Source organism: Sciurus vulgaris, assembly GCF_902686455.1.
Source record: "Sciurus vulgaris genome assembly, chromosome: 7".
NCBI classification, from domain to species: Eukaryota; Metazoa; Chordata; class Mammalia; order Rodentia; family Sciuridae; genus Sciurus; species Sciurus vulgaris.
In genome coordinates, this window is record NC_136467.1 from 115,870,483 (window position 1) to 115,896,945 (window position 26,463).

General features: G+C 51.1%; 1 protein-coding gene across 2 annotated transcripts; it reads left to right on the forward strand.

Annotated features, from left to right (window-relative positions):
• Window positions 1-15,007: 15,007 nt before the first annotated feature.
• On the forward strand, window positions 15,008-21,700 carry PGC (progastricsin). 2 transcript variants are annotated; one of them, XM_079149096.1, is made up of 9 exons: window positions 15,008-15,119; window positions 16,247-16,397; window positions 16,732-16,849; window positions 17,712-17,830; window positions 18,184-18,383; window positions 19,400-19,522; window positions 20,011-20,158; window positions 20,685-20,783; window positions 21,424-21,700. In XM_079149096.1, the coding sequence occupies exons 1-9, from the start codon at window positions 15,055-15,057 to the stop codon at window positions 21,574-21,576; spliced, it is 1,176 nt and encodes a 391-aa protein (XP_079005222.1). In that variant the 5' UTR covers window positions 15,008-15,054; the 3' UTR covers window positions 21,577-21,700. The 2 variants fall into 2 exon arrangements, with proteins under 2 accessions (XP_079005222.1, XP_079005223.1); XM_079149097.1 differs by lacking the exon at window positions 15,008-15,119 and having other exon boundaries at window positions 16,336-16,397; window positions 16,713-16,849.
• Window positions 21,701-26,463: the final 4,763 nt, after the last annotated feature.

Consider the following 26,463-nt stretch of genomic DNA (forward strand, 5'->3'; position numbering starts at 1 on the left):
GGCGATACAGCTCAGTAGTAAATCACTCCTGGGTTAAATCTCTAGTACCAAAAAAACAAAAGAAAGAAAAAAAGAAAGCAGACAGACACATCCAGCTATGTTAAAACTCCAGCTGTTGCTGAGGAAAACACCAGCAGTCCCAACTCTTGAGGCCCCCTCCCCGACACCTTTTGGGCTCACTGCTGTTCCACTGTGGAGGACTCAGGGACCGTTATCCTCATCCTTGAGCTCCAGAGCCTGGTCTGTCCCCTAGGGTTCCCCTCAAACCGAGTCATCATTGTCGGATCACTGTTGAGCATATTTCTGGGGCTTGGGGAAGTCCAAGAGACAGGTCCCCAGAATTGGCTTCTAGCAGTGTGCCCCCAACCCTCCCTGTGCCTTCCCCTGATCGTGCCTCTGACCCTGGAGGTCTACGGTAGGAATTTTCCTTTCAGCGGGAGGGCGGGCTGTGAGTGAACCGCTTTCCTGGCGGCAAGGGGCGGATGGGCACGATGCCCCTGTGTTTGAGGCCTGCCGACATTAGGGCGTGTCGCTCAGATGGAATCAGACATCATGGTCCAAAGATTGCCACCAACATCCGTGCGTGTTTGCTGAGTGCTCCCTTCTCTTCTTTAGAAACAGGCCCTGCCCACCCCCTGGGCTGCCCTCAGGAAGGGACAGGATCCGGCATCCTGCCTGGGAGTGACATTTCAGGTCAGATCAGGAGGGGCCCTCCCAGCCCACCCTGTGTGGTTAATCATAGTACTTAGCTTGGGTATAAACACTGGCGGCTTTTCACAGGGCCACGCGGACCATTCATCTCAGTCAGGACTCACCGGGCAGGATTGTTATCACCCTGTGCAGAAGAGGAAACAGCCAGGAGGCAAGTGACTTGCCTGAGGCCATGAAGTTAATTAGCGGCTTGCACTGGGGCTGGATGCCAGTCGTGTGTCCACCCACCCCGCCCGGCTCCCAGCCCTGATAAAGGCACTTGCTTCCCTCAGGTGGGCTGCAGAGACTGTGAGCCGCTCCTCCTGAAGAAAGAAGTGGGTCGAGTCTCAGCAGGGTCACATTCCAGCGTTCCCATGTAGGAATCCTTTTGAATTCCAGGCCAGGGCTTTGCCCAGTTCACTCCAGGATGACCCTGCCCCTCCTAGAGCCTGCTGGACACCCACCTACTCGCCAGTCCTCTTCACCACGCCCGCCCCAGTGCCACCTCCAAGAATGGCTTCCGGTCTGTGGATGGGTGGGGCTGGGCCAGGTGTGTGGGAAGAGGTCGACCTTGCTGCCCTGCTCTCTCTCCTGCCAGGAGGGGCCTCGGCCTCACCGGAGGCTCTCCCAGTTCAGGTCAGGTAGTGGAATCCTGAGTTCTGAGGTGCTCTGCCCAGTGTCTTTTAAAAGGAAGTCCTACTCAGAGGTGGGAGGCGGGGCGTGACGAGGGACCTCTGGGCGTCCAGAAAAATCTTGGAGGCCTAGGTGGTGGGAGAGCTGGGCAGACGTGGGCAGGGCCTGTATGTGTGGTCGTAGAGCCCCGGATCCTAGAGCTCATGCGTAGGCCGCTGAGCCAGGATCATCTAGGGATGCCTTCAACCGTCCCTGCAGATGTTTATCCAGTGTGCTAACGTACTTTGAGGGACAGGGAACTACCTCAGAAATCCTCCCTCAACTCTGGTCTCAAGAAATTCTTAAACTTCCTCCCACTGGGTACTAATTCTGCTCCAGGATCTGCACATGACCAAGTCCAGCCTCTCAACCAAGGGTGCTGACCCTTGAAATTTGGAGTAATCACATGACCATGGGTATCTACTAACAACTTGACCTGCTTGTCCTTCAGTTTTCTGATCTGTCACACAGGATAATAACAGTCCCTCCCTCATTAAATTGTTGTGAGGGTCAAGTAAGAGACTGTCCATTCAGCAGGAGCCATAGCAACTGGCCCATAATAAGTGCTCCAAGATGACAGATGTTATTTTCACCTATACTTGGTTCTTTCCAGCACACCCAGATGTTCACCCCTCTGTAGTACTCAGACCTGGCCTTCACCTGCTGTCAGCCCAGCACCTCCTTTGTTTTAGATGTACTATCTTTGCTAATGCAGCCTGAGTTAGCATTCACTTCACTGGTTCTCCTCGATCTTGGGACCTTAAACCTGACCTGAAACCGCCAGGTCTTTTCCACATAAACACCTGCAGCGTTCCTCACACTAATGTTGGAATCCTTTGGTTTGTGAAAGTCAGAAGAGTCCATCTTTCCAGGTGACATTTCTTCTTGGCAGTCTGGGTCTGTCCTGGAGTTTAGAGAGGCCAGTTTTTACATGTGGAAGTGAAGGCAGGCGGGGAGGAGGGGAGAATGGGGATGGGAGATGGCGGGTGTCAGGGAGAAGGGGCTGGGAAGAGGGAAGATCAGCAGGGTTCTGCTGTGATATCCAGGGCCCTCCGTCTTGGCTTCTATTCACTGTGGTATCTTCCTGGCCTTGTCTTGCTCCCCAGTTGGACTCGTCTCTGGGCCCAGTTTCTCTGGGGAGGGACATTCCCAGCAGAGGTGCCTGTGGAGAAAGCTGGGCTGTCCGGGTGCCAGCAGGAGCTTCTCTCCCTTGCCTGCGGTGTGAGATGTCATTTCTCTGGTTCCTAAGAGATCATTAGTATAATGACAGTTTGGGGGCAGTGCAGGGACATGGCCCTGGCCACTCCCCTCTCCCCTGACTGACCAGGGGCTTCCTCAGCTGTGCCTTCTCTCTTTGCTTTACCCCTTTGACCGGGGAGGTGTGGTCCCTTGGGGTCCCCCCATTCCCTCCTTCCACTTGCCCCCCTTCACCCAGTCCCAGTTCCCCTTGATGTGACAGGGTCCCAGAAATAGTGTGGGGGTGCAGAGGTGGGGACTGGGGCTGCTGAATGGAGTGTGATTCAATCCCTGGCCTCCTCCTGACGGTGCACCCAGGCTGGGGCAGCTGGCGGGCTTGGGAGCAGCAGTGACAGTGGCCAGCGGGGAGAGCTTCAGGCTGAGGGGGGCTCTGGGAGGATGCATCAGGTGTTCCCGGATCCTGCCTAGTGAGCTCCTGTCTCCCCGGGACTAAAGGACCCAAGGGGGACAGTGTACTCAAGTACAGTGGCCTTGACGTCACGGAAACATGGGACACGGGGGAGCCCAGATAACAAAACCTGGGTTGTGTGGGTTGCATCCTGAAAAGGCCCCCGCTCCTCAAAGCTTTCAATCGAGTCAGAGAAACGAAGGTCACAGAAGACATGCTCGGTCACTCGGGACGGCAGGGAGATGGCTCAACCTCGCTGAATGTTCCCTCTTAAGGGAACTAAGGATCTCCTCTCAGTGTAGTTCTGAGTTCCGTGAGAAACGCACGTAGAACACTCAGTGGCTACTGGACACAGCCTGAGCTTAGCTTTGTCCTGGAGGTCACAGAAGTAGCAACTGATGTGGGGACATTTCCTGAAAGAGGTAGACCATGAGGATAAAGATTTGGAGCAGGAGAGGGAAGTGTGGACAGAGTGTTAGACTGTTGGGAGGGGAAAGACTAGGCTATTGCTTGCTGGCTGCCACGGCTCAGGAGGCTGAGGCAGAAGGATCAGGAGTTCAAAGCCAGCCTCCGCAACTTAGTGAGGCTCTAAGCAATGCAGCAAGACTGTCTCTAAATAAAATATTAAAAATGGCTGGGGACGTGGCTCAGTGGTTAAGCACCCCCAGGCCCCAGGTACCAATCCCAGTACCAAAAAAAACAAAAACAAAAACAAAACTGGGCTACTGGAGCAGAGGAGCAGATGGGGACACGGGTGTGAAGAGTAGGTTAGGGTGGGCGGGAAAGGTGGGGGCCACTACTTTGGGGGCAATGGAGGAGCTCTATGTGACTGCCAGGCCAGGCTGTGGACTGTGAGGAGGTTTGGGGCACAGACAGAAGGGGGCACGCACACATCCCCTCACTCCATGAATATTTACTGAGCACCTGCTCCTGTGCCAGCTACTATGCTGGGGATCCAGCAGTGGTGGGGCCTTATCTGTTCCCTTGTGAACTCACATCCCATTGAATGTGAGACAGTCGAATTGTAAATATCAAACAGACGAGTTCAGGAAAGAGAGAACTCTGAATGCAGAGGGGCGATGAGATGGGGTGGCAGCGCCGGGCATGTCAAGGAAGACCTCTGTGGGGAGGTGACATTGGAACAGAGATTTGAATGGTAAGACAAAGGCAGCCTGAACAGCCCAGGGAAGGGTGTTCAAGCAAAGGGTGTGCTTGGGGCCTTGCTAAATTGCTAAGACTGGCCTCAAACCTGAGAGCCTCCTGCTTCAGCCTCCCGAGTCACTAGGATTACAGAAGTGTACCCCAGTGCCCATCTATTTTGAGGCAAGGTCTTATAAGTGACCCAGTCTGGCCTTAAACTCAGTGTCTTCCTGCCCAGCCTCCTGAGTAGCTAGAATTACAGGTATGCACCATTGTGCCAGGCTCTGACTTAAGTTTTTTTTTTGGTGGGGTGTGGTACCAGGGATTGAGCCTAGGGGCACTTAACCACTGAACCAGATTCACAGCCCTTTTAAATATTTTATTTAGAGACAGGTTCCCGCCAAGTTGCTTGGGGCCTCCATAATAGGCTGGCTTTGAAATCTTGGTCCTCCTGCCTCAGCCTCCAGAGCTGCTGGCATTACAGGTGTGTGCCACCATGCCCAGCTCTGATGTAGGTGTTAACTGGATGCCTCTCCTGTTATGTGGAGATGGGGGGCATGAGGAGGGGAGAGAGAAGAAAGGTGGAACAGAAGAGGGAGAGCTGTTGGGAGAGGCTATGAACTGCATGTTTGTGCCAAATTCAAATGTGATCCTAACCCCCACTGGGATGTGGTAGGAGGTGGGGCCTTTGGGAGGTGGTTGGTCCTGAGGGTGGAGCCCTCCTGAGTGGGATTAGTGCCCTTCTAAGAAGAGACCCAGTGAAGAAAGGAGGAACACTGGACTGTGTTGAGGGAAATGAGAGGAGGGGAGGGGGCGGGGGAAGGAAAGATGATGGAGTGAGACAGACCTCATTACCCTAGGTACATGCATGAGTACACCAATGGTGTGACTCTATATCATGCACATCCGCAGAAGTGAAAAATTGTACCCCATTTGTGTACAATGAATCCAAATGCACTCTGCTGTCATGTATAACTAAACAGAACAAACAATAAAAAAATAAAAAGACACCCACTCTTTGCTGTCCACCAAATGAGGACACAAGGAGAAGACAACTCCCAGCAAATCAGGAAGCAGGCCCTCACCAGACACCAGATTGGCCAGCACCGGAACCTTAGGCTTCCCAGCCTCCAGCACTGTGAGAAATACGTGTTTACTGTGTAAGTTCCCCAGATTTGGGGTCTATTCTGGTGGCAGACTCAGCAGGCCATTGGCAATGGATGCCATTCCTTTGCTGTGGAGGGCCAGGTATGAGAAAAAGGAGGGATTGAGGCGGGCTCTGGGGTTTGGGGGCTGACAACCGAAAGAACCACGATGGGAAAGGAATGTGGGACCAGGAGGGACAGATTCAAGAAGGAGGCCACTTGGCTCCATGAACCATCCCTGGAGGCAGGAGCAGGGTCATCCCCACACCACCGAATTGGAGCTGAGGGCCCCGAGGGCCCCTTCACTCTCCTGGACAGCAGCCCAGGCCAGGTGGAGACCCTGTCTCACTACTGTGCCTGCAATTTGGCTTCTGCTGTCTGCTGGGACCTGCATGCTGAGCCCCCATCCTCCTCCTCTGGCTTTGAGAGCTGAGGCTGAGCTGTGGATAGGAAGGCATATCAATGTCCAGAGTAGGCCTTGGGCAAGTCACCACAGAAAGCTTGGCCAATGAGAGACAGACTCACTGGAGGACAAGCCACTGGAGCCTTGGACCCAGTGCTAGGTCATGGTGGACAATCTGCATAGGAACAAAGATGAGACCCACAGAGATCCTCCTTGACCCTGAGGATCACAGCCTCAGCTGCACAGTCTGTGAAGTATCGGAAGAGGGCCCCTGGACTTGGCAGGAAGCAGAACCACATTTGACCGGACACTTCCAAACACCCTCAGAATCCGCAAAAGCGGAGCTTCAAGGAGGAAATCTCTGGGGATCATCCCAGAGATGATCCCCATTTCTGCAGGGTTCGTGAAGACTCCCTGAGGCTGTGGGTCGCATATCCACTCCAGGCCTTGATTCCCACACTGTACAACAGGCAGGTGGAGCCAGGCCCTCCAGATGTCAGATGTCAGATGTCAGGGAGTGTCAGTGTAGCTGCCCAGACCTGTCAAGAGCATCCCTTGGGAGGCTGCCCACTCCCAGCTCCTATCCTGGCCCCTGGGCCCCATCTTATCCCAGGTGTCTCACAGGAACATCCCTGAGCACAGGAAGAGCCCTAGCAAAAGGCATAAGGCCACTCACAGGTACACCTCTTCAGAACTCGAACTAGGGCGGCCCAGACCTGGGTGGGGCAGCCCCAGCTCCAGGGCCTGGGGCTGTAGCCACCTACATCTGTGGCTTAATTAGCAGCCATGGGCGGGAGAGGGGAAGGCTGAGCCTGGAGCCTCATGAGCTCATTATCAGTGTTTGGTTTGGGACTTTTGGATCAGACCTGATTCCTGCTCCTTATCCAGGACCTACTGATTAGATTCTTTGGTCTTTGATGTGCCCCGGCCTGACACAGGACTCTGACCTCCCTGCCACCCAATCCCCAAACTCCAGCACACCCCATTCCTCCATCCAAGAGACCCAGTCTGGGCCCAAGTCCAGCTCAGTTCAAATAAATCCTTCCTGTGGCCTATTGCTCACGCTACCTCCTGCGGGCTCCATGAAGCCCTAGTCCTTGCATGGGTTCATGGACACACAGTCTGGGACCCTCAGGGCAGTCCTAAGTTCTCAAAGGAGACAACTGGTCAACAATGAGAGGGAGTCTCTGAAGTTCCCAGTCCACACTGCCCAGTGGGTCACCCCCTCTGGAGCAGAAAGGGAGGAAGGCTGAGAAGGTCCAAGGTGACCCATGATGGGCCAGCCTGATGTCATTTATCTTGTGCTAAATTTATACCACTGTCCTCATTCCTGCCTTGGGAAATAGTTACCATATGGCTGCTCTCTCTGATCCCACTCAGTCATGCTGGTGGGTGGCAGTCCTGGATTACCACTGTGTGACAGCCCAAGGAAGCGGGGATGAGGGAGGTCTGAGCAAGCCCATTTATCCCCTCCAGTGGGAGGAAGAGGAGGAGGAGAGACAAGGTCCACAGGGAGGGCTTCCTCACCACCTTGCTTAGAGGAAGGTGTGGCTGTGCCCTATGCACAGGAGCCTCCCTGGGGAGCGCAGGAGCCGATGCACATGCACAGGCTGCATGTGAGCGTGGGTCCCTGCATGCCCGCACCTGCGCATGTGCATGTTAGTGTGTGTGCATGTCCCAAAGGTGTGAGCACTTCACATCACCAGCCAGGATGCTCCTGGGCACACGAGTGCCTCCAGGCCTCAACCCTGGGGGAGGCTCTGCTCACCTCTGCAGGCCTCTCTCAGTGCTGTGTTCTGGCTTCACTGGCCCCATTGTTTTGTCTTCCTGCCTTGGGACCTTCGTATGTGCTATTCTACCGCCAAAAATGTTCTTAACAACCTAACATCTTCATCTTTCAGAATTTAGCAATGGGTCACATTATCTCCCTCCCACAACTGATGAAAAAACTGAAGCTCAGAGAGGCCAAGGAACTTGCCTACTGTCACAACTAGCCAGAGGTGGATGGGGATCTGAACCCAGACTCCTCTGACATCAGAGCTAAGTGTCTTTCCTTAACCCAGGAGATTCATCTGCAGATAGGCTCCTTTCCTCCAGGTGTGTGTGGGTAACTAGCTGTTTCTGTATGTGGCTTCTAACACACATACCTGCCCTTGGAGAGTGGCCGGCCCATATAGCTTCTTGGTGACACCTTTCTGAGGGCCTATAATTGCATCTAGGACATAGGCAACAATAGGGTGGGCCTGGCCACTGCCCAGTTTCTGGCTCTGCCTCTTTCCCTGTCAGGAGGTACACTGCCCCTCTGGGTGTCACAGAAGCTGGAGAGTCCTTGTTTTACATTCATTCCAGTCAAATCTGGCTGATCAGGGCAGAGAACTGGGAGACCTCAAATAATTCACATTGAGTAGGATCTGGCTTTGGGAAAAAACAAGTAGTTGACTAAGGGGGTCAAATCAGTTTCACATAAATGTCCACACAATAGAGGTCAATTGGTCCCCAAGTGAAGTTATTCAGATACCATCCTCCTGCTCTTTGCACTGTGTGTGGCCACTATGGCCCCCCAATGTAGGGGGTGGGAGGAGAGAGCATGCCAAGTTTCACACCCAGCTCTCTGGCTTGAGAACGCACTGTCCCTGGAGGTGAGGGACAGTGGCTAGGGAGGAACTTGAAAGCTACTGGCTGGATCAGATGTGTAGATAGAGCCACAGGCACGGGGTGCTCCTCGTGGCATGAGAACTGACTCGCCAGGCCTATCAGGTGAAGAAGGCCACCCCGGGCAGTGCCTGGCAGGACAACAAGTGGGCGTTCCTAGCTGGAATAGAAGACTGCCCCTGGCAACCTAAGAGACGGCCAGGGTCAGCACCAGGGAGAAGGCAGGAGAAATCTGCGGCCTGGAGGCTCCTGGGCCCCTGGGGTCTGGTCCTCTGGGGGAAGCCCTTCTCTGGCCTCATTCTAACCCACTGCATCCACGAAATCAGAGTATGATGTCTCTGGTACATACTTTTTTTTTTTTTTTTAATTGTTTTAGTTGTAAATGGACACAATACCTTTATTTTATTTATTTATTTTTATGTGGTGCTGAGGATCAAACCCAGGGCCTCACACCTGCTAGGCAAGCGCTCTACCACTGAGCCCCAGCCCCAGCCCTCTGTTATATACTTGTGCTGAAATGTATTATTATAAATGTCTGGCTATTTGAAGAAGAAAAGTTGGTCTTTATTTCAACGAGGGTCCTTGGCTCCTCTGCCATGATGGATAGTCACCATGGTGAATGTGCAGATCATGAGGACAGGGATGGCCTCCTCCTTCACCTTTGGGGGTCACTGAGGACAAGTGTTCCTTATCTTTCTCCTCTCCCTTCTTGTTCTTCTTTGTAAAACTTTAAAAACTTTTTATTGGAGTATAATACACATAGAGAAAGATGACTTACCAGGAGCATAGCACACTGACTTCTCAGGAGCCAGTGGACCCAGGTCACTGGTAGTCAATTCAAAACCAGAATACTATCAGTGCTTCCCTACAGCCCTTTGGCCTTTGGCCTTTGCCTCCCCTGACCCCAGCCTCTGCCCAATCTAAAGACAGACTCGGCTGCAGGAAGGGCTGTGAGCAGGCAAGGTCTCGGGCATGGCCTTACTGAGTTAGACTGCAGTGCTGCCAGGCACGAACTCTGTCTCTTTTTACACATGAGCACAGGCAGGTTTGGAAAGGGCAAGTGGGTTGTCAAGGTCAAAGAAGCCATCAGAAGTGGCGGCTGGTCTTCTAAGTCAATCATGTCACATTCACATCCTTTCACATGTGCTGAGCGGCTGAAGAGAGAGTTGGTAGTAGGCCCCATGTGTCATCAGGAACCATCTGTCCAGGACTTCCCTTCCTTCTTCTGAGGCCATTTCTTCTGAATATTCTCATCCATACCCTTCAAAATTCTGCCTGAGGGAACCACCAAGTCCCTGCATGATCCTACCTGCCGGCCACGACTGATGGCCAGGACTGGGTGCCTGCAAGATGGGCCAGTCTGACAACTTTTCCCCCGCCTCTTCTTTCCCTCCATTCCTCCTTTCCTTCCTTTTTCCTCTTCCTTTATTTTGTGGTACTGAGTATTTGGCCGAGGGATGCTTTAGCACCCAGCTACACTCCCAGCCCATTTTATTTTTAATTTTGAAACAGGATGTTGCTAAGTTGCCCAGGCTCACCTTGAATTTGCAATTCTCCTTGCCGCCTCCCAAGTCACTGGGAATTGCCCAACTCAGCTTCCCTAGGAAACGAAAACAGAAAACTAAAATGCTATTGGTCAGTTCCATGGAGAAAGCCAGCCTATAGCGCGCGCATGCACGCACACACGCACGCACGCACGTACCCACCAGTGTGCGAGCTGGGGGTAAACAGCAATGAGAAACAGAGAAAGGGCTAGAGAGTATACCAGACATTAGCTGATCCTGAGGCTCCACCCTCACCCTCCCCTTCCTGCTGCTGCGTTGGTTTGCCTCTTGTCCCTCCGTCCACCCAGTGCATCCCCTTTCCCCCAAGGCCAGACATGGAAGCAGCTGTCTACAAGCAGGGGTAGGTTAATCAAGTCCTGTGGAAAAGCAACCAGTCTTTCTACTTATGTATTATACACACAGGAATTTATTTCTGGTTATTTGAAATACAGATAAAATGGACTCCTCTATAGAAGGAGCTAAGTTAACCTGTGAGATTGTCAGGAGAGTTGCATGATTCAACAAGTACAAAGCACACTGCTTGGCACAAGAATGGGATATTTTGGCAGAAAGTGGGAGGAACCCATTCTAAAACCTCAGGTTCAGTTCTTTCTTACAGGAGAAACCTACTTAATAGTGCAGAAGGAATGATAGAAAAGGTACACTTGTGCATTGCTGATGGGACTGCAAATTAGTACAACTACTCTAGAAAGCAGTGTGGAGATTCCCCAAAAGACTAGGAATGAAACCAGATAAATCTGACCCACCTGTATTTATCCCAAAGAACTAGAATCAGCATACTATATAGTAACACCTGTGTACCAATGTTTATAGCAACACGATTCAAGATAGCCTTGTAGTAGAATCAGCTCAGGTGCCTGTCAACAGACACATGGATAAAGGAAATGTTTTATATATATATATATATATATATATATATATATATATATATATATATATATACACACACACACACACAAGGGAGTTTTACTCAGCCACAGAGATGAATGAAATTATGTCACGTGCTGATAAATGGATCAATCTGGAGCACATCATGCTAAGTGAAATAAGCCAGATTCAGTAAGTCAAGGGTTGAAAGTTTTCTCTCATCTACAGAAGTTAGAGATAAATGAGGATTGAAAAAAAAAATAGCTGGGGAGGATTCCTTAAAAATAGAAGGGAGAACAGTAGAAGAAGAGAAAGGGAGGAACTACAGAATAAAATTGACCAAACTATGCCATGTGCATGTATGAATGTATCACAGTGAATTCCACTTTTATGTATATCTATAATGCACAAATTTATAAAAAAAAAAAAACAACAATACATTAATAGAAAGAAGACCAGTAGATTAAAATGTAGGAAATCGGGGGTGGAGGGGAGGGGAGGAAAGGGAGAGGGGAAGTACTGGGGACTGGAATGGAGCAAATTATATTATATGCATGTATGACTATGTCAGAATGAATCATACTGTTATGTATAATGCACCAGTAAAAATGTTTTCAAAAATCAGTGGGCAGAAGAATGATGAGGAGCAGGAGTTCTGCATAGTCTCCAGTCATCTCCTCAGAAGATTCGTATTCATTACTAAGGAGCAACAGTAAATTGACAAATGAAAAACCTGCCGGATCCCACCTTAACCAAGTCATGGAGGCTGAGTGAGCAGAACACAAAGCCTGGACTCCTGTGATCCTGACACGGTGCATTGAGGGCACTTCCGCTCTGCATGATGCTCCCCCAAATGGCGCCCTCAACCTCATCTTGTGAAAACATGACCATCGTCTACAGCCAGACTTCTGCAAGCCTACAAGGAACTGATTGGGACAACAAAAAGTCACAAGGTAACAACAGACAAAAACAAGGAGCTGACATAGATGGAAGGAGAATGATCACCAAGAGCAATGGGGGAACCTGGACTGGATCCTGGACAAGAAAAAGGACATTTGTGGCACACATAGTGACATTTAAATCAGGTCTGTAGATTACTCCAGGGCATTATTACATCAGGGTAAATGTTCTGATTTGAACAAGGTACTATGCTTTTTTCATGAGTTAACATTTTGGGGTGTTGGATGAAAACTGTGAGGGAACACTCCTCACTCTTTTGGCAACTTTCTGCTAAGTCTAGGGAGCTGTCAAAATTTAACATTCTGTATCCTTGAGCTTGAGAAAAACATCTCAGGTCCAGTGTGTTCCCAATGGGTTTGGTTGAACCAATGGTAAAGTGTAAAACACACACCAACACTTAAGCAAAAACCAAAAGCCCCCAAAACAGCTGAAACCGTCACTAAAAATGCACATAGATAACTGAGAAAGGCTTAAGGTCATAGAGTAATTGTCCCCAGAGCTGAGTGGACAATCTCAGGGTTAGAATGCACAGGGAAAGAGATTCCTGGTCCAAACTCACACCCACTGCCAGAGAGCCCTATATCAGTATTACTCAAGAAGTGCCCCCTGGCCAGGCACAGTGCCACACACTTGTAATACCAGTGACTTGGGAAGCTGAGGCAGGTTATTGTGAGTTCAAAGCCAGGCTAAGCAACTAAGCATAGCCCTGAGTAATTTAATGAGACCCTGTCTCAAAATAAAACATAAAGAAAATCAGCATACTACAGAGATACAGCCACATCAATGTTCATAGCTGCTCAATTCACCATAGCCAGATTGTGGAACCAACCTAGATGCCCTTCAGTTGATGAATGGATAAAGAAACTGTGGCATATATATACAATGGAATATTACTCCGCCACGAAGAATGATAAAATTATGGCGTTTGCAGACAACTGGATGAAATTGGAGAATATCATGCTAAGTGAGATAAGCCAATCTCCAAAAACTAAAGGACGAATTATCTCGCTGATAAGTGGATGAGGACATATAATGGGGGGTAGGAGGGGTTAGCGTTAGGGTTAGGGTTAGGGTTAGGGTTAAGGATAAGGAGGGTGGTAAGAATGGAGGAAGGAAGGACTGTATAGAGGGAAAAGAGGGGTGGGAGGGGTGGGGGGAAGGGAAAAAATAATAGAATGAATCAAACAACATTGCCCTATGTAAATTTATGATTTTTAATTTAAAAAATGGGAAAAAATAAATAAAACATAAAGAGGGCTGGGATGTGGCTCAGTGGTTAAGGGCCCCTGGGATCAATCCCTGGTTAAAAAAAAAAAAAATTGTGCCCCATTCAGCCTCTGTTTTAAAGTCTCTTGTCACAGGGAGCTCACCACTTAGTTCCCTTGGATGAGTGTAGGGTGTGAGCCCAGGTGCTGTTGATAGCAGTGAGAATCTGGAAACAACCCAACGACAAGGGCAGGATGACAGGGTTCCAGGTAACCTCTGCAAGTGATAAGGATGTGGCATATCTTAATGCATGGAAATGTGTACATGTCCTATGTGATAAGAGCAGAGCAAGTTGTGTTCACACACTAATCTCAGTGAGGTTAAAATCAAAGTGTGCACAATAAGGTCGGGAAGATAATGTAGGAAGGAGCAAGCAGCAGCTCGACTTTAAAGTTGCCTTACTATTTTAAAATCTTTATTTATTTATTTTTGAGAGGTGCTGGAAATGGAACCCATGGCCTCAAGCATGCTTGATGAACAATCTACCAGGGAGCAACATCCCAGGTCACCTTGATATTGTAAAAAGTTAAATATATATAGAATTTAGGTGACATTAAGTATCTAGAATTTTTAAAAATACCCAATCAAAGGACTTGTGAATTGTCATTTTATGAAGAATCGAAAGACCTTCATGGAAGACTAGAGTGGGAAAGAGTCAGGCTTGGTGGAGAACCGAGGGAAAGAGGAAATGATCTCGGTTTGGCATGGGCGAAGGGATCCATGACAGTACGTGTGCATGCTACGCAGTTCTCTTTTTTCTTTAGAATGACTTTCACTTCCCAGTGTCACTTTACAGAACCCCTGAAAGAAGTTTTTGTGCTGTGTAAGGAGCCAAGAAAAAGATCTCACTTTGAGTGACAGCTGTAGGATTTGGGGCAAGTCACTAGGAAGTGTACAGCTAGAGACAGGATGGTGGAGGAGTGGAGGGGAGGGACAGGGAGAGGAGAGGGGTGCAGATGAGGGAGAGACTGGCAGGATCAGCCAACCTGGGGGCAGGAGAAAGGCAGGCCAGGGCTTGGGGGAAGGCAATGGGGGACATAGAGGTCTTTCAGGAGAAGAAGGTCAGGACAGAGTTGCAATGGAGACGGGACACAATGAAGAGCTGAAGGACAGGAGTGGCCCCATGGTCTCCTGTGCTCCGGGCTCCACTGCACTCTGCTGCCAGAGTCACAGCCACTGCCCAGGTGGCTTATCCTGTGAGTGTGTCCTGGGCATGAGCTGAAGTAGGATGAATATCTCCCTAAATCCCCTATGGACTTTGAAAGCCTCTGAAGACACACCAAATCACAGTGACCCCAACCACAGGCCTCCAGCCCATCAACAACATGTCATAATCCCCATGGGAGCTACTGGCTCGGGACCCCCACACATCCCTGATCCCTCCCCTAAGAGATTGGGGTGGTGGGGACCAGGACCTGAGTCCCACCTCAGGGCATCACTTCAGCCCACAGTTCTCAATGATGTCATCCCTCCAGGGGACGTTCAGCAAGCCCTGGAGACTTTCCTGATTGTTACAGCTCGGGGGCTGCTCCTGGCACCTAGTGGGCAGCACCAGGGATGCTGTGGACCTGCCTGCAGTGACGGGACAGTGCCCATGACAAAGAAGCATGGCTTCCCCCAGGTCAAGGCTGCTGCTGCTGCTGAGCAAGCTGCCAAGGGACCCTGTGCCCGTCTCTCTGTGTCCGCCTCGTTCTGGCCCTCACCCCCAAATGCCCACAGAGCCTGTGGTTCCTGGAGGAGGAGCAGGCTATGCCACCGCGTCTTACGGGACTTTGTTCTCCCTTATCGCCCGGACCTCCTGGCCTCTGGTGTTGAGTTAAGAGGTCAACAAGTTGAGAAGTCCGCTGTGGCCGTGGTCCAGGGGAAAGCACAGAAACAGTGCCGCACGGTGTCCCGGGACACCTGGCTTGGGGTCATGCTTGCCAGGGCAGGGAGGCAGGGACTCGGCCACATACAGGGAGTATAAAGGAGGAGTGCTGAGTCTCCAGTGCAGTGTGACCGAGGAGGTCCGAGTGGCGCTCCCTCAGTGCCCAGCTGGCAGTCGGCATCATGAAGTGGATGGTGGTGGCCTTGGTCTGCCTCCAGGTCCTGGAGGCGTCAGCTTCACCTGTCAAGTGAGTGTGGGCCTGGCTGTCGGTGCAGGTCACTCAGGGAAGCCTGGAGGCCTGCAGGAGCAGCCGAGTCAGGGGACAGCAGCTGTGTGCAAGCTGGAATCCCTGCTGGGACCAGGGAAGGCTGCCCTTGCTGGTGCTGGGCAGGGCTCGGCGGGGAGCAGAGGAGCCTGGCCTCAGGGGCTTCTAGGGAAGGGAGAGGCACCATCCTCCCCGACTGAGCAGAGGAGGTGGTCCTGAGACAGAGTAGGGGGACTGTGCCCTCGCAGGCCCCTGCAAGGAGCGTGTGGTTTCTTCCTTCAGACAGAACCATCCTCTCCATAGAAGGAGTAAGGCAACCCTCCTAGAACGTTCCTGAAGACCCCAACTTACCAGCAGATGCCCAAATCACATTAGCACAAACACCAATACCTGTCAATCTCTAGAAGAGGAGGTGGTGAAAATCAGGATGGAGCAGGTGGGCTGGCTCAGGGGACAGCAGGACCCCAGCCTGCCACTCTGCCTGCTGTGCCACGGGGAAGGGTGCAGTGGGCCTTTCCTGTATGCAGCTTTATATCCACTCAGGCAGTGAACTCTGCATGGAAAATACTAGGGGCGATTGCTGTTCCCTGGCTCCCTGGTGGGTCCTACGGGCAGTCCCAGGTGCCAGAGTGCACCCGGGAAGGGACTCTCTTTGGGGTGAGCTTTGCTGACCCTGAGATCTATTTCATTGTCCCATTTTCCTGGTTCTGAGGATGGCACCCAGGCCAGGCAAAAGGAAGGCAAAGTCCCACTGAGTCACATCCCAGACCTGGACCTTAAACAATGAGAAGAACAAATATAACCAGAAGTCCTGGGAAGTGTACTTCCCCAGTGTCCAAGTGCCTCTCCCCTCCTGGGTAGAATTTGCAGGCTGGTTGAGAGCAGAGGCCCAGGGCAGGAGAAGGACCCTGAGATGGGGTGAGGGCAGGCACTGGGGGAAATCCCTTATTCCCCGAATCTTGAGGCAGGTGCTGAGTGAGGTATGGAAGAAAGAGAGAGGGGAAGACAGAAGAGGAAATGGAAGAGAGGGGGCGGGGAACAGATGGAGAGAAGAAAGGAGACTGGAAGGTGGGAGGAGGAGGCCCAGCCCTGACACTCAGCCTCCCTAGGGTGCCCCTGAAGAAGCTGAAGACGATGCGTCAGACCATGAGGGAAAAAGGCTTGCTGGAGGAGTTCCTGAGGACCCACAAGCACGACCCGGCTCAGAAGTACCGCTTCAGCGACTTCAGCGTGCTCTATGAGCCCATGACCTACATGGATGTGAGTGCTGGTGCTGCCAGGTGTCCCTGTTCCTGCTGCCCAGGGGTGTCCCTGTGCACCTACCCTGAGGCCACTCCCCTCTGCCAGTGCTGGCAGCCTGGGGGTCCCCACTGTGAGTGGCCCACTGGGCAGAGCATGGGGAGGGTCCCCTGGGGACCTGGCAGCTGACCCACAGAGACCATGTGGCTGCCCTGGGCAGACAGGCCCTGAGGCCTGTGGATTTGGGGCCTGGATCGTGGTGCCACCCCAGGGCTGGGCTGTGCCTCCTGGTGTGCCAGGAGAAGCCTGGGGCCGGGATCCCTCCCTTGCTACCAGCCTGCCCATGGCTCCCCAGGCTGCCTACTTTGGTGAGATCAGCATCGGGACTCCACCCCAGAAATTCTTGGTCCTATTTGACACCGGCTCCTCCAACCTGTGGGTGCCCTCCGTCTACTGCCAGAGCCTGGCCTGCAGTGAGTGCTGGGCTGGTCAGGGAGGGCCGTGGGCAGGCCGGGCACTTGCATCTGAGGGATGCAGGCAGGGAGGGCTGCTCACTCCTGCAGAGGACCAGGGACTTGTGCAGGGTCCAGGCCTCCACTAGCCAGAGGGAGGAGGCTGGCCCTGCCCTCGGGCGGCCCCTGCCTTGCCCATGGTCAGGAGGCAGCCCTTGCTCTCTGCCCCCACCTCACCCCTCCAGGTCACCCACCCTCCCTCTTGCTGGCTCAGGGACTGCTAGTCCCCTCCTGGAGACAACTTCCCCTGCAGGCCTCCCACTCCACTCTGCCATTCACTGAGTTCTCCCTGAGTGTCTCCCAGGGCCTGGACAGAGCTATGCTGGATCTGGTCCCTGTCCCGGAGTCCTTTTGGGAGACAGAGGATCAGCATTTCCTAGCTGCCCTGGTTCTTGCCAAAGCCTTGTGGCAGATATCTCTGGTGCATGGGGACCCTCCTGGGGCACATGCATGCCACCTCCGCATCCAGTATGCCCATTGCCTGGGTGGATGGGGGTTGGGAATGGGTGGGTTCCTCTAGTTTCCACTGGGCTCTGAGCCAGGATGTGCTGGGGAGAGACTGAGGTGCAGTGTGGGGTGCCCTGCCTCATGCAGGTCATCATCCAGGCATCCAAGGTATCTGTAAAACCTGGGCTTTGGGGCCAATGGCTTCCAAGTAGTATGAGCCAGGGGCCAAGGCTGTTAACCCCTGCCTTGGCAACCCAGGTGTGACCTGGAACCTCAGGGTGGATGACAAGGCAGAGGGACAGGCTGGGGTGCGGCTGAGGAGCCTGAGAGCCAGGCAGCCGTCATCTCAGCTGGGGCCTCCCCGCTCCTCCCGCAGCCACACACCCTCGCTTCAACCCCAGCCAGTCCTCCACCTTCTCCACCAACGGGCAGACCTTCTCCCTGCAGTACGGCAGTGGCAGCCTCACTGGCTTCTTTGGCTACGACACCCTGACTGTGAGTGCTCTGCCCGCCCCCACCCTGGATGAGGGCTGAGAGGGCAGGCACTTCGGTGTGACTCCCTCAGTCTCCTGGGCCCTCCTGGGCCAGGCCCGGGCAGCCTCCTGCACCAGACAATCGTGGTGCTCTGCAGTGGGAGCTGGACACCTGGATGCGGAGGTCTGGGCATGGTGGCGACAGCCAAGGAAGCTGCTCAGAAGAGAAGGCGGCTCAGGGAGACCTGTGGGAAGTGGGGAGAGTCCAGAGGAGGAAGGACAAGGACCACGGAGGGGTTTCCGGGACATGGGGCTGGAGGACATGGAGGCAGTCAGGGGTGTCACCTCCCCTCCACCTTGTCCTCCACCCCACAGGTGGAGAGTATCCAGGTCCCCAACCAGGAGTTCGGCCTGAGTGAGAAAGAGCCGGGGACGAATTTTGTCTATGCGCAGTTTGATGGCATCATGGGCCTGGCCTACCCTGCCCTGTCCATGGGGGGTGCCACCACAGCCTTGCAGGGCATGCTGCGGGTGGACGCCCTGTCCAGCCCCATCTTCAGCGTCTACCTCAGCAAGTGAGAGACAGCCTTGTGGGTCCCTACTTCCTGCCATGTCCCAAGACCTGGACACCTGAGGCCCAGTGCTGGGGGGCATGGAGGCTTCCCAGCAGTGGGCGGCTGGGCCTCACCTGTCCCAGAGCCTGGTCTCCTAGCCTTTGACTCTCCTGCTCTCCTGCTCCTGCCCTGTCCACTTGGACGTCCCTTTGCTCTTCTTGGCCAGGATGGTCCCCACCTCTACATCCTGAACTTTCTTTTGTGTGTTGCTGCTCTGTTACCCCAGGTCTTGGGCCTGCCTCCTGCTCTGGGTCCTGAGAGCCCACTGCCTGGCCTGTGCTTCTCTCCATATGCTGACCTGCTGTCCCCTCTCCTCCGTGTGTCTCTAGGTAGCCTGGAGTCTTCCTGTCTAGGCCCTTGTTTGGCTCCTAACCAGTTTTCCTCCCTCCCAACAAGCAGGCCAGGTCATCAGTTTCCTGGACCTGACTTTTCTCTCTTCCAGTCCAGCATTCTTCCCCTGTACTGTCTGGAGCCTTTTCTATATCTTGCTGTAGCTTAGTGTCCTCAACCAGTTTTCAGCAGTATGACCCTATTAAGCACACTTGGGACCCTTTTTGCCTGCTTACACTCTATGCATAACCCCAGGACTGGCCCCTTCTGCTACCGCAAAGAGGAGGCTCTGGAAGATACCTAGCCTGCCTTGCCCTCCCACCAAACCCTGCCCCTGTCCACTTCCAGCAGAAAAGGAACATGTTGGGTTTGGGTGGGGCCCTGGTGAGAAGGTCCTCCATGTCATGAAATCCAAGTTAGAAGATAGCCTAGTGTGTGTGGGTTTCAGCCCACAAAGGAGAAGTTGCCCTTGAATAGTGTGTTGTGGGGTGCAACATTCAGGATTCTGGGGGGACACAGTGTCCTGTCCTCAGGGAACTCCCCTCTGAATCCAGGGAAGGCCCTGTTTCCCTGTGAAGGTTACAGCTCAGCATGGACACCTTGTTCTTGGTCACTCCCTCACTTCCCCTTTCCTGTGTGTCCTGCAGCCAAGAGGGCTCCGAGGATGGTGGAGCAGTGATCTTCGGGGGCGTGGATGACAACCTGTACACAGGGGAGATCTCCTGGGCCCCTGTCACCCGGGAGCTCTACTGGCAGATCGGCATCGAGGAGTGAGTGTGGGATGGGGGTCCCAGGGACTTTCTTGGACTGGGCTTCCTGGCACCCATGGCTCACACATCCAGGCTCTGCTGGGGTCTGGGACAGAGGATGCCTGGGTCCTGCTCTTACCTACAGTCCCCGGTGGTCTCTACAGAAGTACTACAACTGGTCCATAGAAAGGGGTGGGTGGGGGCACATCTGGAATCCCAATCACATGGGTCCCCATGGATTAGAAACTGAGGTGTATGGGACAAGTAAGTTGTTCCACGTCCCCTTAACATACGATGGCCCTGGTTTAGAGTGCTTCTGGAAACTTCCTTCCCAGCCTATTTAGGGGGCCTTGCATAGCCTCAAAAAAGAATGTGAGGCAGGGGACTAGCTGCACTGGTGTCTGTGGGGCCCTCATCTGCATTGGGTGTGCCTGCTCCTCAGTGCTGGGAAGATCTCCCCTGGCCTCCCTGACCTGGCTGGTTCAGGCTGCCTTCTTCTTGCCATTCAGGTTCTATGTTGGGGAGGAGGCTTCTGGCTGGTGCTCCCAGGGCTGCCAGGCCATGGTGGACACAGGAACCTCTCTGCTCACCGTGCCCCAGCAGTACCTGAGCTACCTTCTGCAAGCTATAGGGGCCAAGGAGGGCGAATATGGACAGGTGGGTGTGACGTGGATGTCCCCTAGCCAGGAGAGGTCAGTCTAGTGGAGATATTGTTTCTGCAGTGTGGGCCCCTGTCAGTGTAATTTGGTGCCAAGCAAGCGAGCAACAAGGGGCAACTCTTGTCTCCACATGGCCATGTCCTCTACCTCCCATGTGTCCTGGTGAAGGTAATGATCACATAATGAGCCCTCCCCATAAGTGAGGAGTCCAGGTCCACTTTTCCTGTATACATGGCTGCAGGTGTTTAAAGGACACCACAGGGAAAGGGCAGTGTCCCATCTCTCAGAAGGGCCAGGCAGGCAGGAGGAGCGTCCTTGATGTGGAACTTTCCCAGGTCTCCCCACATGTCACCCACTCTAACTGCACATGTGGGACCCAGGAGGCGTCTACACAGCACCTGTCCTGAGCTGTGCCCTCTGGTCCAGAAGCAGGCCCGGGGCTCACACGGGCCTGGGTGCTCAGCAGCTCACAGCAGGTGCTCTTGGGAGGGAAATGAGGGACCTGGGCCTGTTGTGCTCTGCAGTTTTTCGTGAACTGTGCTGACGTCCAGAACCTGCCCACCTTCACCTTCGTCATCAACGGTGTGCAGTTCCCTCTGCAGCCCTCCTCCTACATCCTCAACGTAAGTCCTGCTACCTGGGGCTGAGCCACCTGGGGGAGGACCAGGTGCAGAGAAGCGCTCCCCTGGCCCTGTGCCATTCCTCGTGCCACCTCGGATGATCCCCACTAGAAGAGCGTCCCCAATGATCACTGGGTATCTTAATTAGCGGCAAGGGGCTGTGTCTAGGGCTAGCCACTGTGTAATTGGGGCCTAGGGGCCGAGGCTATCCCTCAGGACGTCACAGCCTTTGATGAGGGAGATTCTCATTGCTTTGAGGAATGAAACCTTGGAGGTTCAGAGAGGTTAAACAGCTGATCCCGGGATGACAGATGATGAGGTAAAGGGAAAGTTGGAATCCAACTTAGCTTACTCTGAGCTTAACCTCCATTCTGAGTTGTTGCAAAGCAGGAACAGAAGGGAACTTTAGGAAGAAAAGGTACCCACCATGGGAACAGGTGACCCTGCAGAGGCCTCTCCATCCTGTATTTACCACTTGGAAATCCTTCCCAACCCCTGCTCCTGTGACAGACCAGCTGGTCTCTGATTCCTCCGGGGCAGTCCTTGCCCTACGAATGTGTGACCCCGAACAGGACTCAGGTCTGAGCAGTGCTCAGGACCAATGTGATCAAATGAATAAGCAGTCCCTTTGTGTGTTGAGCAGGAGGATGGCTACTGCTTCGTGGGCCTGGAGGCCACCTACGTGTCCTCAGGAAATGGCCAGCCCTTTTGGATTCTTGGGGATGTCTTCCTCAGGTCCTACTATTCCATCTTTGACATGGCCAACAACAGGGTGGGCTTTGCCACTGCTGCCTAGACCTGCCCCTTGACATCTGCACTCCCGTCCTCCCTTGGCCCCACCTTGTCTGGGGCCCTCTGTCCTTCCTCTCTGCATTCTGCCTTCCTTTGTGGGCCTTCTCTAGTAATAAATTGTATCCCATGTTGGTCAACCTGTTGTGTTTGGAGCTTTATTGTGGCCTGTAAGGTGTCCCTGGACTCAGGGAATGGTGAAAGTGGGAATCTGGACAAGTCTCACTGTGATGAATCTGTGAGGCTATGAGTTTTCCTGGGGTCACTGAGATTCCATGAGATATTGGCCTAAGGTCAGGCGTTGCATTCGCCCTGTGCCCCTTGGTGGTTGGAGTGCCTTCACAGCTTCACCTTGTGGGGTAACAGTGGTAAAGGGTCCCTACTCTAACAACCTGAAATGCTCTGCTGGTCTACTTTGCCACACCCACAGCTGCCTCTGACCCCAGAACCCACAGGCATGTACACTGGCAGTGTGACAGGGGGCACACTTGCAGATCTAGCTGTGTGGCTCCTCACCTCTTAACCAACCTTGGCCAGAATTTTCTGAAGATTCCAGACACCTATGCACACTTGCGACCTTCATGGTGTCCTTGAGGGAGGAGGATGTGCCAGAAACTCTTTGTAGAAGGCTCCTGGAGGCTGGGGCTGACTTGGGCAGACTGCATTTACCTCAACTCCTATGTCCAGGACTTTCATTTGAGGAAGGCTGACCCTGAGTTAGGACAAGGACTGCTCCTTGAATCCCTTGGAGATCAGCCCACTTGCTCTAACCAACTGCGATCTCACATTCAGAGGCCAAATAAAGTGGCTTCTGTCTTTGGATACAAAACAGGTAGTTGAATAAATGGTTCACATCAGTTTCACCTTCAGTCAAGTCACTCTAAGGCAGGAGGTCCCAAATTCAACGTGTTGCAATATCACTGTCCTGCTCTTTGTCCTGTGTGTGTGGCCACTACTTACACTTCCCTAATGTGAGAGGAGGGAGAAGAGGATGGGCAGGTGTCTCACCCAGCTCTCTGACTTGTGTAGAGTACCATCCCTGGAGGTGAGGACAGTGGCTAAGAGGATGCTGAGAGGTACTGACTGGTTCAGGTGTGTGGACAGAACCACAGACACAGGGTCCTTCTCAAGGGATGACCAGTGACCTGTGCTCAATTGCCAGACTTTTGAAGGAGGGAGGGCTACCCATGGGCAGTGCTTCCATATCCTTCTTCTCCCCTACTCCCTTTCACCTCTTATCCCTTTGTATTCTTCTTTAAAAATGTTTTACCAAACTCTTCAGACCTGATACCTATTATAAAGAACTGAAGAACTTAACAGATATCCACAGAGCATTTCATCCAAAATGATCTGAATAAATATTTTTCTCATTTGTTGCTGCAAACTTTTGCAAAATAGATGATATTTAAAGATACAATGAAGTCTTAGTAAATAGGTAAAATTCTATGAAATTCTTTTTGTCTTAAGAGATCACAATAAAATGAAATTAGAAATCTTGAGAAAGAAAAAAATGAAAGAAATGATATAAAACCATCTGGATTGAGTAAGAGTTTTGACTGATCAATGGGTCATAGAAAAAATTTCAGGGAGAAATGTTAAAATTCTTATAATCCAGAAAGAGATGCAGCACATTAGAATCTGCTGGATTCTATGAAGGCCATTGGGAAAGGAAAGTCACAGCCATGAGGGCCTTCCTAAGAAAATAGAAAGATTCCCATTACACAACCAAATGATGAATCCAAAACCTACAGAAGGCAGAAATACTGAAGATCAGAGCTGAAACTCATGAAGTAGAGAATAAATTTGTAAAAGTATGAAGTATCAATGAGGAAGGCACTGGATCTTTGAAATGATAAACAAGACTTATCTATCAACCCTCAGCCACACTAACGAAAAGAAAGAGAAAGAAAGCCCAAATTCATAAAATCAGAACTGAAACAGGAGATATCCTCACAGACATCACAGAAATTCTGACAATCATTATGAAATAATTGGAAAACTTCTCATCCCCTAATTTGGAAAATAAAAAGCAGTTGAGTTTCTAGACTTACATGACCTACCCAAATGAATGTAGAAATGGAATGGACACATAAGAAGCAATGATACTGAAGCAGTAATGAAAAAACCTTCCACAGAGGAATAGCCCTGGACAAGGTGGATTCTACCTGAATCCCACCATGCCTGTGAACCATGAAAGCCAATGCTTCTCAAATTATTCCATAAACTGAAAGGGGGTGGGTGAGCAGTTCCCAGTTCATTCTGTGAAGCCGGTATCACCCTGATACTTGAACCAGATAAAGACACATCAAGGAAAGAATACAGCAGAGCAAGATCCCCGATGAACATAGATACAAAATTCCTTAGTAAGATATTAGCAGATCATAATCAACAAGACAATAAAGAGATAGCACAGCAGGGTCAAATTGGTTTCAATCCTGTGATGTAAGGAGATTCCACATATGCAAATCAGCAAAAGTATTTCACCACATCAATGGAATGAAGGACAAAATCTCATGAGACAGGAGAAAAGCCTTGAAGAAAATTCATCACCCACTCATGTTAAAGTCAGTGATGAAAGTAGGGATAGAAGGCTCTTCCTTCAACATCATAAAAGTTGTTTTATACAAAAAACCCAAAGCTACTATCAATGTGAGTGGGGAAAACCCAAAAGCATATCCTGTAAAATCAGGAAGAAGACAAGGATGTTCACTCTCACCACTTCTATTTAATATAGCACTTGAAATTTTAGTCAAAGCAATTAAGGCAAGTGAAAGAAATAGATGGAAAAGGGAGAAGTCAGATTACCACTATTTGCAGATGATATGATCCTACCATTAGAAGATCCCCTGAACTCCACCAGAGCCTCCTAGACTAAATAATCAAATTTAGCAGAGTACCAGGATGCTACCTCAATATTGAAATATCAATGGCTTTTCTATTGTTTGCTAAAACAAAACAAAGTTAAAAAAAATAAATAAATAAAACCAATCCCAAATATAGGGAAAAAATTTCATTCACAATAGAATAAAAAAAAAAAAGTAAGCAAGCAAGTATATAAATATACTTTAAATAAATCTAACCAAACAGGAGAAAGACCCCCTGCAACTCAGTTATAAACACTGAAAAACATTCTTGTAGGACACACTTGAATGGAAAGATGTCCCATGTTCATGGATAGTCAGAATTAATAATATGAAAGTGCCATATCACCAAATGCAGTTGACAAAGTAAATGCAATTTCCATCAAATACCAATGATATTCTTCACACACATGCACACACAGACAGCAAGCCCTAAAATTCGTGTGGAAGAATAAAGACCTAGAATAGCCTGTTTAGCGATTGTAACCAAAAGACCAAAGCTGGAAGCACCACAACACCCGATTTCAAATTATTCTAAGGAGCTACATCAACAGAAAGAGCATGGCACTGGCATAAAAACAGACACACAAATGAAAGGACGAGAAGACCCAGAGACAAACCCACACAGATTGTGCCATCTGATCCTTGACACAGGCACCAGAAACACATGGTGGAGAAAAGACAAATTTCTTAACACCTGGACCTGGGAAACTGGATCTCCACGTGGAGGAGAATGAATCCAGATGTGTATCTGTCACCCTGCACGTGAGGCAACTCAAAATGGAGCAGAGACCGAGGAAGTAGACCAGGGACTGTGTACTGTGTAGGAGATGGGAGGGTCCATGCTGATATACAGGTGTGGGCGATGACTTCCCTATTGGGACTCTTAAGCTCAGGCAATCATACCAAGTATTGACAAGAGGGATAGCATCAAAAAGTTTCTGCACAAAAAGGGAAACAGTGTGAAGAGGGAGACTACAGAAGGGGAGAAAGTATTTCCCAGCTACTCTTCTGACAGAGAATGAACATGAGAATATATAAAGAACTCAAACGGCATAAAACCAAGAAAGCAAAAAACCCAATCAACAAATGGGGCAGTCAAGTAAACAGACACTTCTAAAGAGAAAAAAACAAACGACCCAAAAATACATGAAAAAGTTCGACATCAAGAAATGCAAATGAAAACTCTACTAAGTCCTGACACCCAATCGCAGAGACTCAGGAGGCTGAGCAGGAGGATTGCAAGTTTGAGTCCAGGCTCAACAATGCAGGGAGGCCCTCAACAACTTAGCGAGACCCTGACGTTAATAAAAGAAAAGGTGCTGGGGATGGGGTTCAGTGGTTAAGCACCCCTGGCTTAAATCCCCAATACGTAAAAGAAAAAAAAAAACATAAAAATTTAAAAAGACAAACTACATTGAGAGTTCATGTTCCTCCAGTTAGAATGACAGGCACCAGGAATACAAATAATAGTGAACAATGGCAAGGATGTGAGGAACAGGGAACATTTTCTAATACGATGTTTGTGGGATCAAAATTGCCGAGGTGCTCACTGAATTCTCAGGCTGTCCTGGAACTTGCCATCTCCTACCTCAGCCTCCCAACTTGCTGGATTACAGGCACGTGCCACTGCATCCAGTCAGAGCAATTCCTGAGGAATTTCATTTCACTCTTTTCTGTGGAAATGGGAAACTCGCATACTGGGGGTCACTAGCACCACGACAGCCAGCCCCTGCTACCCCACAAAGTCACAGAAGTAGAACAGGAATGAGAACCAGGGAAGGGTCCAGGGAGCATAGCAGACACTGGGTGATCCTGAGGCTCCACCCCCACCCTGGCCTCCCTGCAGCTGAAGCTGGGTTCATGGCCTCCATCCACCCTGTGCCTCCCCTTTCCACCAAACCAGACATGCAAGCAAGGCCAGGTTCATCAATAGACCAGAGGAAAATTGAACAGGCTTTCTATTTCATCTTTATACACACAGGGATTTATTTTCAAATGTTCCAGATACAGATAAAACAGACTCATCTGTA